The sequence below is a fragment of the Buceros rhinoceros genome, unplaced genomic scaffold (assembly GCF_000710305.1).
Source record: "Buceros rhinoceros silvestris isolate BGI_N320 unplaced genomic scaffold, ASM71030v1 scaffold21192, whole genome shotgun sequence".
NCBI classification, from domain to species: Eukaryota; Metazoa; Chordata; class Aves; order Bucerotiformes; family Bucerotidae; genus Buceros; species Buceros rhinoceros.
This window is the reverse complement of record NW_010400951.1, coordinates 1,831-15,318: the sequence shown is the minus strand read 5'-3', so window position 1 is coordinate 15,318 and position 13,488 is coordinate 1,831. Positions and strand designations below refer to the sequence as shown.

Below are 13,488 nucleotides of genomic sequence, written 5' to 3'. Positions count from 1 at the left end.
GGTGTCCCTGTGACAGGCTGGCTGCTACGCTGCCTGATGGCCCAGATAGCGCTATTCGATCGCAGTATTAACGTCATTCCCAATACCCGCATGTCAAATCTACCCATGTCGGTTACGTGGCAATAAAGGTACAAGGTTTTTCCAGTGTTAGTTCACTAAATTCTGTGACAAGATAGTGTATATTATCATGTAGTACTGACTTCATGAAGCTCAAACTGAGGCTTAAATCTGATATACAATATGGCTGTACTCCGGAGATAAAAATTACTACTTTGATACTAATGATTTGAGCACAAGGGCACAACCAACCATCGGTCTGCAGGTCTTGCCAGCACCTAGCAACCAGCCAGGACTGAAGTCAGCAAGATGCCTCTTGGTAATTCTCTGGAGATTTAATCAGCATCCAGCTGCTCTTGTTGCTGCTGATGCAGACAGCCTGGGGTACCATCGCCTGAGAGAAACGTCAGGTTTGTTCCCAAGCAGCACAGCAGTAGTGTCGCACTGACCCAGAGGTCTAACAATAACCATGTTAGTGCTGACCACTTAAAAAGAAAATAGTTTTTGCTTTGGGCCAAGCCTGGCCCAGAAACCAATGCCCCCTCCCCACACCCCAAATTCTGCTCTGATCTGTTGGTTGTACCAAGTTTTGTCTAATTTCTTAGTGTTTTCACTCTGGATTATTTCCTCAGTGAGAGGAAAATAGTTAAATGTCAGGAAAAAAAGAACCCAGAAATACACTACAAAAATATAACTGGAGTTTTATGGTTGTTCTGATAAAGGTGACTGTCTGCCTGCTGGATTCTTCTGCTACTCTCTTGTTTTTTTGATTTTTATTTTGTTATTTTGCTCCTCCTTTCAGCATTACTTCTGCTGAAAGCCCCAAACTCCACTTGGAAGAACCACTTGGTTTCCAATATAAAAGAGAAGGGGAATGAACATTTACACATCTATTTCTTTTTGCAAAACAGAAGGAAAATGAACCAACTGCAGGCTTTGCTGCATGACAGTCTTACCAGAACAAAGCATGTGGAAAACGCTGCTGTCATCGACATAAAAGAAAGAAAAGTCTGTGCATCAACCTTTGGCTTTAACGTAAGAGATCAAAGAGCTTCCTGGGAAGTAGCAGCTGAGGCAGAAGCTTCAGGAATCCCGAGCACAAAGTAGCGATCGCAGCAGGGAGCGCTGCACTCTACTAAATACACTCGCCCCATTCGACCCGGGAGCCCATGTCCCACGGGCACAGCCCGGCTGCTGTGTGGAGGGGCCAGCTGGCTGGGTCAGTTGCTGATTTCCCATCTTTGGTTTCTGGAAGAAGGATGCCCTTTAACTGGCATTTTCAAGGCGTCCTTTTTAACCACTTTGCGCTCAGTGAAGCAGGTGTATGTAGGTCCATCCTCTGGCACTGAGAGCTGCTGTGTATCGTTCCCTGCCCAAGCAGAGCGGCGGCACCAGGTTGCCTGTGGAGAGCAGTCTGGGGCCATTCTAATTTTGCAGACTGAGCCTGGAAATTGTTTGGGACAGTGTTGGCTGGCCCAGGCCAAAACTGAACTGGGACCGTTGTGACAGTACTCAGAGCTGCTCCCTGGCGTCTGAAATGTGCCGGTATAGATGCAGCGGGTCTGTTTTCCCCATCCGTCTGCTGATAAACAGAGCAGAACAGTAGCACTGCTGTTCCTATCGTGTTGTATGACAAGGCTAACGGGCACTCCCTGACGCTGTCCGTGAACTCCCTAGCAGTTCAGAAATGCTCCCCACACCACAGTCATCCGTGCGTCGTTGGAAGGTACGTCCTCTCCCAACCCCCACGATACCAGGGCACACATTGCTACCCTTGGGACGCTCAGAAGATAAAGCTCCGGTTAAGATAGTCCCATCCCCCATTTTACCATGGGGGTAAAATCTCAGCAGGGAGAATCGTCAGACCACTAGGTAATAGAGACATCACCTTTCATATGTAAATGACCTTTAATATGTAAATGATCTTTAATATAAAGCACAGCTTTTAGAGATGACAGCCTGCCCGCTCTCCAGCAAGGCAGGTTACATGCTGAGGTCCAAAGCAAAGTAAGTCCTCAGTCGGTGTAAATTGTCACCAGCTACACTGACGTGGAAGAATTTCGGGCCAGAGAGATCATGGGATCATCTCATCCAACCAGCTGAATACAAATCTGCCAAACCAGTGACCCAGTTACGCACACGCTGAGCCCAAGAGCTCATTGACATGAATAGACGTGCGATTTGTGTGCACGGCTCCGCTGATGCAGGATGAGCTTATCTCCTGGAACTGGTAAAGGGTGCACAAAGAATATTTGAAATTGGCTTCTTCAGGTGAGGTCTGCACAAGCCTGGGGAGGCTGCGTCCTACCTCCTGCTGTCTCTAACAAACAGAAGGGTCTGTCGCTACAGGGCATGTTGCCCACCTAGAGGAGTGTCACTGGGTAATGGGACTACACAGAGAGTAATCACTGAGCAGATTGCTTCAAAAGAGACTGAAAATATAGTAGATTACAGGTCTCGTTTCAAAGCCAGTATTATGCATTTTTACACTGTAATTTTAAGTGAGCTATCAAAGACAGTGGGAGAGTGGAAAGTGTTTTATCATCGCGAAGAGGTGCGTGTTCGGTCCATAACACTGTGTTGTACTAACACAGGTGCCACCAGAGAATGCTTTAAACCTTATCTACGCGTTCTACAAGGACTTACTGCACGTTAGAAGGGAAGGACTCTACTTCAAGCAGAAGTACTACAAATGTGTCCGTGCGGATGAGAATTCTATCTACCTTAAAAATGTACGATGGCAAGAGCTGTGGCTGTCCTGAGAAACCTGGAGACTTCCTACCATAACACAAGCAGAAAGCCCTCACATGCTTCCCTCTCCCCTTTCCCCTTTCCCCTTTCCCCTTTCCCCTTCCCCTTCCCCTTTCCAATTCCCAGGTTGGTTTCTTGCCTCATTAATTAATCAGGTAATAGGAGGGCCTGGCAAGCCCAGGGCCAGAGTAAAGTAGCAGGAAACTGGGTGGGGGGAGAGAAGAGACAAGACCTGGGTGAGGTGAGCAGGGCTTTGTTTGACATCTTACTCACCTTGTGGGTCTCCAGCCTCAGTAATTCACCTAGGAAATTCCGAACTGGAAACTGAGGACGCGGCAGTGTGCAAGCATGCTCGGGATGTCGGGATTTTTTTACTACTGCCCAGTCACACATTCCAAAGTAAATATATCCCACTGGTTGTTACTGGAGTCTTTTTAATTCTTCCCCTCCCCAGTAAATCCATCCTGAAATGAGCTAAGGAACCTGCAGAACAGGCTGAACAGCTCTTGAATTGGTTCCTGTTTCAGAAAAACACAGTATGATGTCGCGATGTCTTTTTCCACTCCTTGTTACAGACCCATGAGGCAGAGTTTGGGGACAGGGGTCGTAAGACACTGGGCATGTTTTCACGTAAATCCTGGTTTATTTACATTATCAGTGCTTTTGCATATGACACTGAGCACCAGGATAGCGCTTCTTCAACATGCTGTGCAATAAGACGTGGATCAGTTGGAAGCGAGAACGGGCAGCACGATAAAGCATTTGGGGGACCTGCGGTAGCCAGTAGTCTTCAGAACACGCCCTGTCACTGCCCACATCTGGCCTAGACTTTAAGATAGTATTTGCCTTTCCTCCCCCAAGAAAACAGATACATTGACAAAGAAAACGCCTGTAACTGGCCCAAATTGTGAAGCAATATGTATACCTAGATATTTTTTTAGAACCTTGTGACCTTACAGCAATTTTCTGTGTTATCCAGCCAGATGGAGGCCTGGTAGTTGTGAAGACAAAGACCTTCATCCTGGTTGCTACTTACAGAGTGGGCATGTATCCCAGTGTGTGCGTGGAAGCTGTGGAGAAACTAGGTAAGTGAAATACCTGTATTTGTGTGCCTGCATGGTGGCGCCTCACTGATCAGCTCTGCCCTTGCAAACAGCATCAGCAATTAATCCAGTGAGCTACCAAACCCTGAAAAATCCGGGAAACTGAATACAGACGTAGGATATTGCTCAACAGCTAAACCCGCTCCTGACATCTCATCCCACTGTGCTCCAAAGCCTCTACGGGTAGGAACAGGTTGCAGAACTCTCCTTCCCTGGCCATTCTGGCACAAGTTTTCTGTTAGTTTACCCTACCACAAAATGGGACATGACGGACACATTTTCTTGATCTCCTACATCTAATGCCAAGGTCTTAAGCACACTTTTGAGAGCATCAGCTTTGATACTCTGCTTCCTGGTCCACTCCTTCAAAGCCACATGAGTTCTGTAAGGTTTTTAAACTTTCTCGACAAGGTCTAGTCTTTAGAGAAAGCTGGAGTCGCTTTTCCTACATGTGAATCTTGAGACACCTTGAAGCCAGTTTGCTTGTCTCGCAGTAGCAAAGCATCTCTTCTCTAACAAAAGGGCCTGTTTCCTTCCCTCTCCTGCTTGAGTTTCCTTTGTGTGAGTCCTCTTAAGATCATCTCTCTTGAGCTTAGTGTTTTAAAGACTCGATGTTAACATCTCACTCTTTGTTCCCCATTTGGGAGTACTGCAAAACCCAACCTTCTGCAGAGCAGCCGTGGAATCCTAACTGCATCTCGGATGTAGTTTTACCTTTGTGTGAGGTGCTGCCAAGGATTAAAGACTCTTCATCATTGGCCTTGGTCTGGGAGGTAAATAACAGAGTGACACATCTCATTGATGGAATGTGTGGCTGATTCTGTATCAAGGATACAATCAGTTTATGGCATCATCCAAATGGATAAAATGCATAAGAGCAGATTCCCAGAACAGCCTTGATTTTCACTGTAGGGGTAATTCTAAGGAATGTCTAAGGAATTTCAAAGGTATTTCTAAGGAATATTTTGTAGAGCAGTAAGTTTAAACTTAATCTATGGATATGTTGAGCTCTTTTGAATGAAAAGGAATGAAACTGTAAGCCCACCATGCTCCTAGCTTTTATTCCTCATTTAGGTGCCTGAAAGTAAGTGGAATGCATTTGTGTTTTGGGGCATGTGTTTTGTTTCATCTGGAATGAGCTTTAAGACAATTTTTTCATCAGACCTTGTTCAAAGGGCTTTTACAATTCAAAAAGCTACAATCAAGAACAAGATTTTAGTGTCTATAATGCAGATGTTGGAACAATGTTGCCTCCTGGGCCCTCAGAAGCCTGGTTCTGGCCGCTGGATCTGTGCTTGGTGCCAGGCTGGCAGAGACAGGCCTCCACTGCGGCCTCTCGGCTCCTTCACACTTCACATCCCCTGCGCAGCGTTTAACCAGGACCCATCTGGCTGCAGAGAGGCCAGGAGAAGAGGGGAGTGGGCTGCTCGTGTTTTGGGGATCTTTCCTGTGTTCATTTCAGCCTCAACTATCAGAGCAACCTTTACGTTATGTTCTGCTTTCTTTTGTTCTTGGCCATTGTTTTTGTCAGTGTCTCAGAGCAGGTTGAGCACAAACCCGTTGTACCAGCACTGCACTGCCAAGAGGGCCTCAATTTTCTTGTGCTCCAGACATGATCCTGCCTCATGCCTGTCCTGTTCGGCAGCTGTGATGGCTTTGTTAGAGATGAGGTATTCTACAGCTTTGTCACCGACATGTATGGCCAGCACATCAAGTCACATTGATAGGTATTTGGGGTGACATTTGTGTGCTGGGCTATGAACTGTGGAACAGAAACATTTCCCATCCTGGTAACATTAATAGGAGTTTTTAATCACTGGGTCAAAATGAGTATGAAATATTGCCAAACCAGAACAGTCCTTCCAGGTATGGAGTGTTTTCAGGGGACGGTCTCCACCTAGGGCAGCATTAATGAGACTTACTAAATCTAAGAACTGTGCTTTATAATTTAAGCTGACTTCAGACTAGCTCTATCCCAGGCTTTTCCTGCAGTACTGCAAATGAAGCTCAAGCAGAACCAAAAGGTGCCGTTGTGTTATTTAGCCCCCGGTCTGTTCAGTGGCTCAGTGATAAATTCAGGGGCCACGTCACAGTTGATAGCAGCTCTGCCATGGGGGGAAGGCACAAAGGGTAAAGCTGGGAGAGTGCAAAAAATGCCAACTTGCAAAATCCTGCACACAAGTTATTTTGTCTTGCAAACAGTCACATTGTCTGTAACTGGCCCCTGTTCCTGAGCAAAGCCCAAGGTCTGAGTGTTTCCAGGGCCAGGTTTGCAGTGGTTTTGGCAATGTGTATTTTCTGAGGTTTATTCTTGCTGTTCTGGATGATTTCTTTGCAAGAAGAAAATGAAAATTTTGAAATTCTTTGCACATTATGAGAGATTTCTGAAAATTATTTAAAGTGCTCAATGTTTAGTCTTTAAAACAGATAACACCTCCTGAATATAGGTATTAGCAGTTTTAAGTTTCAGCTAGAAATACAGCTGTCTTCTTTCGAGTATAGTCAGAGGTGGATTTGAACCTGGAAAAAAGCATGTCCACTGCAGCAATTCTGTATATGATTTTTTTATCACTGTTGATGCATTTATTAATTGATTGATTTCCTTGTGTTATTGTAGCAGACTACTTTAGAGAGAAAGGTAACTGAATCAGCAGAAAACTTGAACTTCACCACCCTCCGAAGGACTGCTCATGAGGAAATAAAGTCCAGAAGTTCGAAGCACTATCCAGTTTAAGCAGGAGACTACTGCTTTGCAACATGCCAACCGCTGAGTTTCCTTCTGTTGTTTTCAGGAACGCTTGAGGGCTCGCTGCTCATAAAGCACTGCCCTATGCAGCTAGGTTTCTTAACTGAATTGAAAGTAATATCTTCAAGATTTAGTTTAAGATGCTCTACTTAATCTTTCTAATGTTGCCTCTTAGCCTGTTTCCAGTTAGGAAAATTACTCTTCCTAAGCAAAGAAACTTCTCTCACAGTATTAAAGCTATGTGGAGCATCACAGACCCAAGAGACAAAGGAAATTGTTACATTAACAGATTTTCAGATTGTTCTGTACATCTTTCAATGTTACAAGTAAAACACGTTTTTAACACATCAGTCTGCATTGTAATTGACTGCTATAGAAATTTATTTTAAATTGTGTGGATAGCAAAGTTCTGTAAGGACTGGGGAGGAGGAACAATGTCACTACCAAGCTTGAATCAGACTGTGTGTACTATAAGGCATCAAAGAATCCACATTCGAGTGAGCCCGTTGCTGTACAGGGGACAGCTGAGGCGCTGCCTCATCACCAGGTGAAAGGCAGTCTCAGAAGACCCGGCTCCATGATCTTTTCATCTGAAGAAACAAATAAATTACCAGCTCTTGGAGTCACATGAGAACAAGAGAATTTTTAGCTATATTTCATTCTAAACTGGTTTAGTTTCAAAAAAGAGATTAAAAGCCTGAATCCAAGGATCTCCAAATCCATAGAAAAAGAATCCACAGAAGAATTGCACACATGGACAGACATATGGTCTATCATTTCTAAATACACTGAAGTGTCCATTTTATTCCCTGACAACTCAAAAGCTGGCGACTAGGACACAGGGGAAAGCGTGATCTGATCCTTCTCCCTCTGGGGAAAAAGCAAAGCTCAGCGAAGAGGCGCAGTCGGGCGGCTGAAACATCGGGTAGAAATGCGCCGGACGTGGACCAGTGAACTGTGACCGCTCCTGTCTTGGGGAAACGGAGCACAGTAAAGCCTCCTCAGGTGGATATATAGCATAAGGACTGTCACAGCGCAGGTGTCCTTAATGCAACTTCAGAAACTCTCGTTCAGAAACCAGAGCCGCAGTTCCACGCTCTGCCCGAGTCCACACAAACACGCACGCCTCCGGCGCCCCAGGCGCAGCAGAGACACCAGCCCAAACCTCCCCGTGTGCTGGGGGGAGCAGCCGATCTCAACCTCAGTGCCGAGGGGGAAGCTAGATTGCTGCCTCAACCCGTGGAGTAAACCAGGGCTCTGGCTAGACGCCCCAACCCCCCCGGGTGGCGGGGGGGCCCAGCCGATCTCAACCTCAGTGCCGAGGGGGAAGCTAGATTGCTGCCTCAACCCGTGGAGTAAACCAGGGCTCTGGCTAGAAAGAGCGGTGAGATGAACTAAAACTTCCGCCTCTGCTCCTGGCTGCCCGTCCGGAGCACAGCGCAACCTCCCCCTGCTCCGCCCCTTGCCGTGCTGGGGAGGGGCTGACAGCAAGGGCAGGGCTGGGAGACGGCGAACTGGGATCGGACTCTGTCCCCGAGGAGAGGCCGGGCTCGTTCCCAGGGCGGAGGACGTCCGGTGAGTAACAAATTGTGCTCGGGAACCACATAGCTTCCTGAAATTGTTGTTTTGGGCCACTGCTGGCAGGTGTGACAGTCTGGAGACGTTGCACCTGTTTGGAAACTTGGTTTCCAATTCCTCTGGGTTTCCGTGGATTTGAAAGCACTGTAGATACCCGGTTCCTCACTGTATTGTTTTTATGTTTTTGTGGATCTGCTTCTAGCTACAAAGACAAGCATTTATAAAAACGCAGCCGTGTTGGAAAAGGGATGACAGCTTCTTTTACATCTTATTTTTAATTAACTAAATTTGGACACAGTTAAGAGAGCAGGAGCATCTGTTACAGGGTGGTATCTGGTGGCTCCCCATTAAACTTTTGTGCTAGTACAGACACATTTTGTGGTACTGGATTAAACGGTTCAGCTGAAAAGCACAAAGAGACAGCCAGCTTCTGAAAGAAAAGCCTTTAAGTTACGTTTTCCACAGTGGGAAGTGTTTATTCACCGTAGAATAGCCGTAGAGCACCACCCTATGGGGATGTACATCCATGGCGTTTCAAGAGGTTGATTACTCCACGTTTGCAGTCCCACCACGTAACTATGTATGCACTCAGCTTCTCCTGTGCAGGCATCGCAGTGCAAGTGGTTTTCACCGAGGGCATGGTGGCCTGTCACACAATGCTGTTCACCTGAAGAGGCTCTGGCTTGCAGCCCACCCTGCCCACATCTTTGAGCAGCACCCCCATCCTGTATTCCATACAGTACCAGCTCTCAGGAAGTAGCACAGTTGTTCCTCACATGATTCTCTCTTTTTCGTGTCTTCTTCCACCCAGCACCTACGGGACAGAGAGAAGATTGCTCCAGATTTGATTTTGCCAGGCAGGAAGAGGCTTCACATCTCAGCCCATCTCAACAGCTGCTGGTGCCAAAAAACTGTGGAGCCCAGGAACCAGTGCAAGGAGTTACTGGAAAGACTCTTGCACCAGCAAGACTCTCTACCAGAGAACATCAGGCACACGGGAATCACCTGCTGAGGCAAGGAAAATAAATAGGAATTCTTAAAGCCATTTGTTACCTTTCATTTGCACTAGGTCAGCACTGTGCCCTTGTGTATCTTCAAGTTGTCAGGTATGGGCTGAATTGCAAAGCAGCTCTTGTGTGATTTCAAATGTGTCAGATAAGGTTCTTTCTGCAGAGGGTATTTAAATCCCATTTGTGTTCACTATTGTAAGGGCCTGTGTCCTTTAGCTGAGCACCAGGGCCGTAATCATGCAAGAAGCCGAGAGCAAAGGTTGTTATTTTCATTTGTGTGTTACATTTCACGTTTAAGGTGGGTGGGTGCTCAGTGCTGCTGGATCCACGCACAGCTCTGTGCTGGGCTAAGGCCTATGGCTTGATGCAAGGTGATCATCATGGCTTGTCAATGGCTTTTGCAGTGGTATGTTGGGTGCCAGTGTGAACGTATTTCACTGCATTACAACTTGTCAGCTTTCTCTGACAGCCCTCCCCTCTTCTACCTTCGAACCACGTCCATCTGCAGAGTGGAGCCTGTGGAGCTGTGGTTGCGGATTACTGAGATGTTCCAGCTGCACATAAGCCTTCTTGCATTCATGCCGCCTTTTTGGGTTTGTTTTTTTTTTTTCACAGAGGAAATGTTGGCAGTCTATTTTGATTGCCCAGGAGGCCCAGAAAATCTCTATGTGAAAGAAGTGATGAAACCACATCCAGGAGAAGGAGAAGTTCTTGTGAAAGTCTCTGCCAGCGCTCTGAATAGGGTTGATTTACTCCAGGTATGTGAATGTTAAGCAGATCTATGCACCAGTTATTCAAGTCCCTGTATGGAGTCATGGCAGATCACAGGAGCTAAAAGAGATTTGGCCTAGTGAGCATTTGGATGGGAGAGTTCATAGGGCTGAAAGGAGAGATGTCTGTTGATTCAGCAGATGTATGTTTTTATCTGGGTCACTGCAATGCTGGGGTGGCATGGAAAGGCAGCCGCCTTATAAAACCAAAGCTCCAATCTTTCTGGATGCTTAGACCATTCTCTGGCTATTTGAGATGAATGTGAAATGTTCCACTGGCTCAGTTCCAGTGGGGAAAAATCACATTCAAATTGTTAAGTCTGAGCTGGTTTAACTGGAGCTGAAAGACATGCTCTACAACTGGGGTCCATAATACCTTCCCCACATGGGCTGGCCTGTACAAAGGGAAATAACAACAAATTTAATTGGCATACAGAGTTTTAAGAATAAAACATACTTAAGAAACAAGAAGTGTTGCCGGAGGATTGAGGATTCTGATTACTGGAACATTTGCACAGTGCAAAATCAGGATTAAGTAAATAGGAATTTAGGTTGGAGGCATGTGAATGAAATATTGCAGATCATTACACTTACTGATGTGTGGGTCTGACGTCTGCCCTCTTTTCTTTTCTTTTAGAGGAGAGGGAAGTACCCTCCTCCCAAAGGAGCAAGTGAAATTTTAGGCTTAGAAGCAGCTGGGACTGTGGCTGAGCTTGGAACTGGCTGCAAGGGCCAGTGGAAGATTGGTGATGCAGTGATGGCTCTGGTCTCTGGAGGTGGCCAGGCAGAATATGTTACTGTCCCTGAAGGCCTCCTGATGCCCATTCCCAAAGACATGACATTTCTTCAGGCTGCAGCCATTCCCGAAGCCTGGTTAACAGCCTTTCAGCTGCTGCATTTTGTAGGTGAGAGGCGTATTTTGCACATCTGTCCCACAGAACAGCTTGTCTTCCTTTCTGTGATGAAATCCTCTGTTTGTTGCCTCCATCTGTATGCTGTTTGCCTTCAAAGAATCTTTTCTCTGTTGCTCCATTCACATGGGTCAGAATCCAGTATGCCAGACCCAAATCCTGAAATCCTGACCACATCTCCCCCGTCACAATTTCCTCTGCTGTTGCATATGTGCAAGGAAGGGTACGGACAGATGGTCGGTTTTCCTTACTGTCTCTTATTTCTCAGCGAATGGCAAGAACCATTAAGTCTAAACTCTGAAATAACTTACATATTCTCCAAACAAGTGAAAATTCATCCTACTTCTAAATATTTGACCTTGCTGCAAGCATGACCATACCACGAACTTTCTCACTAACTGCCTGTGGACCTACAGGAGACATCTTCTTGTACCTTGTTTCACAGAGACGCTAGTTGTAGGTAAAATCTCCTCTGATCTGGTTTAAAGCAGACGTAAGCTCATTTTCATTTTGAAAATGTGCTACCAAGGCACTAACACTTGCACGTGCCAGGGTTTTCCTCAGCTGACAAATATCCTTCTTCTGCCCTCTTCAGCAGTAGCACCTAAAAGCTCCACTAAAGAACAGGAGTTACAAACAAGTATCTTTCCTCACTACAGGAAAGTTACGCGCTTCAAGCACGGTTGCTTCCCAGGGGCCTGCAGTCAATGAGGACCACGTCTCCAGGACTGCTTGGTGCCTCACTCCCAGCAGCAATCAGTGGAACACAAAGCAATGTGTTGGGGCAACCAGTAGGTGGTAAAACAAAAGGTAGAACTGGTCCTTAAGGTCACCCAGTGCTTCTGGTATTTCTCCACCACTGCAGAGCGACTGACTTCTCATTAACATCCTCCGAGTGTGTTTTCTGTTGGTGGCAGTGGATGGTCCTGGGCTGACTGCACTCGCCGAAGCAGCTTGGTCACAGATGGCCAGAACTGGATGGGGAAAAGCTAAAGTCATGCCACTGAAGTTGGTACAATGAAGTCCTGTCAGTACACTGCGAGCTGTGTTAGTTCTGGGTTTGTTTCTTTTATGGATATAAAGACATAAACAAAGCCCATTCAAGGGCATCCCTTTCAGCTTCCTCTTCATCACTTTCCCCCGATCATGTTTTAATCCAAACGGGGTACCAAAAGGGTAACCATTTCCCTTACATCCTCCTTCAGCTAAAGTACAGAAGGGCGAAACAGTGCTGATCCACGCTGGCGCGAGCGGCGTTGGTACGGCAGCCATTCAGCTGGTGAGACTGGCAAAAGCTATTCCCATCGCGACAGCGGGAACTCAGGAGAAGCTGAAAGCAACAGCAAATGCCGGAGCAGCTGCGGGCTTCAACTACAAGACTGAAGATTTTTCTGAAAAGGTCTTGGCGTTCACCCAAGGTAAGAACATGTGAAAGACCCAGTGACAGCTGAGGAGGAGCGCGTATCTCCTGACGGATACGCACATACACTCAGTTTCAGCTGCCACCTCAGGGGGTGAAGGAGCAGACAGAATGACCCCGTTAGCACAACCCAACACCCTGTGAGCCCCAGAATCTCTCCTGGCTTAGTTTGATTGTGCTCGGTTTTCTGCGTGGACTCTCTTTGGCTTTGTGTCCATCTGGGCCATAAATACTGTGCCTGTGTTATCGTTGCCTCCACAAGAAACCGTGGGGCCAAATCCTTGCACTTGTGTTTGGAAGTGTTTGAGCAAGGCACAAAACTTGGTTCTCTCACCGTTGGAAAAAGTCAGCTTTTCTAAGCATGCGGGATGGTTTATGGCAGAGTCTGCATCTGGATATCTATAATGATTTTTTGGTTTTGAGCCTGATTCTAGAATTCCTTACAAATCGTTGTGCCAACTCCTAATTTCACTAGAAAAATTTAAGTAAAAATTGCAGGATTGATTCTGTACCTATAAAGAACAAGGTTTTAGTTTTGCCTGAATTTTTCCTACCTTTAATGTGGCTCGACTACACTGCTGAAATCTTTTCTGTTTCTACTTCAGGTTTGGGAGTAGATGTTATTTTAGACTGTGTTGGTGGCTCATACTGGGAGAAGAATCTCAGTTGTCTGCGTACTGACGGCCGGTGGATTATTTATGGACTGCTGAGTGGAGGTGAAGTACATGGAGATTTGCTTGCCAGGCTGCTTTCCAAAAGAGCGAGCATCCACACCACGCTACTACGATCACGAGACAAGGAGGCAAGTGATGTCTACAGCATGATCTTAAAATCAGTGATAATTTTGAGAGATTTCTTTTCACACCAGCGTTGAGCAGAATCTAGCGCATTATTACTGAAAAAGCACCGCCCTGAACTGCATGCCTCGGGAAATCATTGCAAAATGAAGTTACAATTTCCCTTCTCTGTTTTTATCAAATGCCTCCCTTTTACAGCTGCTGAATCGAGGAACGATGCCCAGGATTTCTTAATGTGCTTCGCGAGTACCATTAGCTAAAGATTTGGCCTAAGAAAAAACAAAACTCAGGCAACTTGGTCACGCCAGGGGGGGGGGGGGGGGGGGTTGGGTTGAGATCTATTTG

General features: G+C 46.3%; 2 protein-coding genes across 2 annotated transcripts in view; both read left to right on the top strand.

Annotated features, from left to right (window-relative positions):
* Positions 1-975: 975 nt before the first annotated feature.
* On the top strand, positions 976-6,557 carry PFN4 (profilin family, member 4). Its single transcript, XM_010132108.1, has 4 exons — positions 976-1,092; positions 2,652-2,789; positions 3,788-3,893; positions 6,529-6,557. Exons 1-4 carry the CDS (start codon positions 976-978, stop codon positions 6,555-6,557), a joined length of 390 nt encoding a protein of 129 aa, XP_010130410.1.
* Positions 6,558-9,864: 3,307 nt separating this feature from the next.
* The window catches only part of TP53I3 (tumor protein p53 inducible protein 3), a 4,341-nt gene continuing 717 nt past the window's right edge, over positions 9,865-13,488 (top strand). Inside the window, exons 1-4 of the mRNA XM_010132107.1 lie at positions 9,865-10,003; positions 10,653-10,920; positions 12,132-12,344; positions 12,952-13,148. Coding sequence (XP_010130409.1) covers positions 9,866-10,003; positions 10,653-10,920; positions 12,132-12,344; positions 12,952-13,148 — 816 coding nt within the window. The 5' untranslated portion in view covers position 9,865. The remainder of the gene's footprint in view (positions 10,004-10,652; positions 10,921-12,131; positions 12,345-12,951; positions 13,149-13,488) is intronic.

Excerpts from the sequence above, each read along its gene's own strand:
- PFN4 (XM_010132108.1), top strand. The coding sequence starts at position 976 with ATGAACCAACTGCAGGCTTTGCTGCATGACAGTCTTACCAGAACAAAG. Across the intron at positions 1,093-2,651 it reads CATCAACCTTTGGCTTTAAC|GTGCCACCAGAGAATGCTTT; the intron begins GTAAGAGATCAA and ends GTACTAACACAG. Across the intron at positions 3,894-6,528 it reads GGAAGCTGTGGAGAAACTAG|CAGACTACTTTAGAGAGAAA; the intron begins GTAAGTGAAATA and ends GTGTTATTGTAG.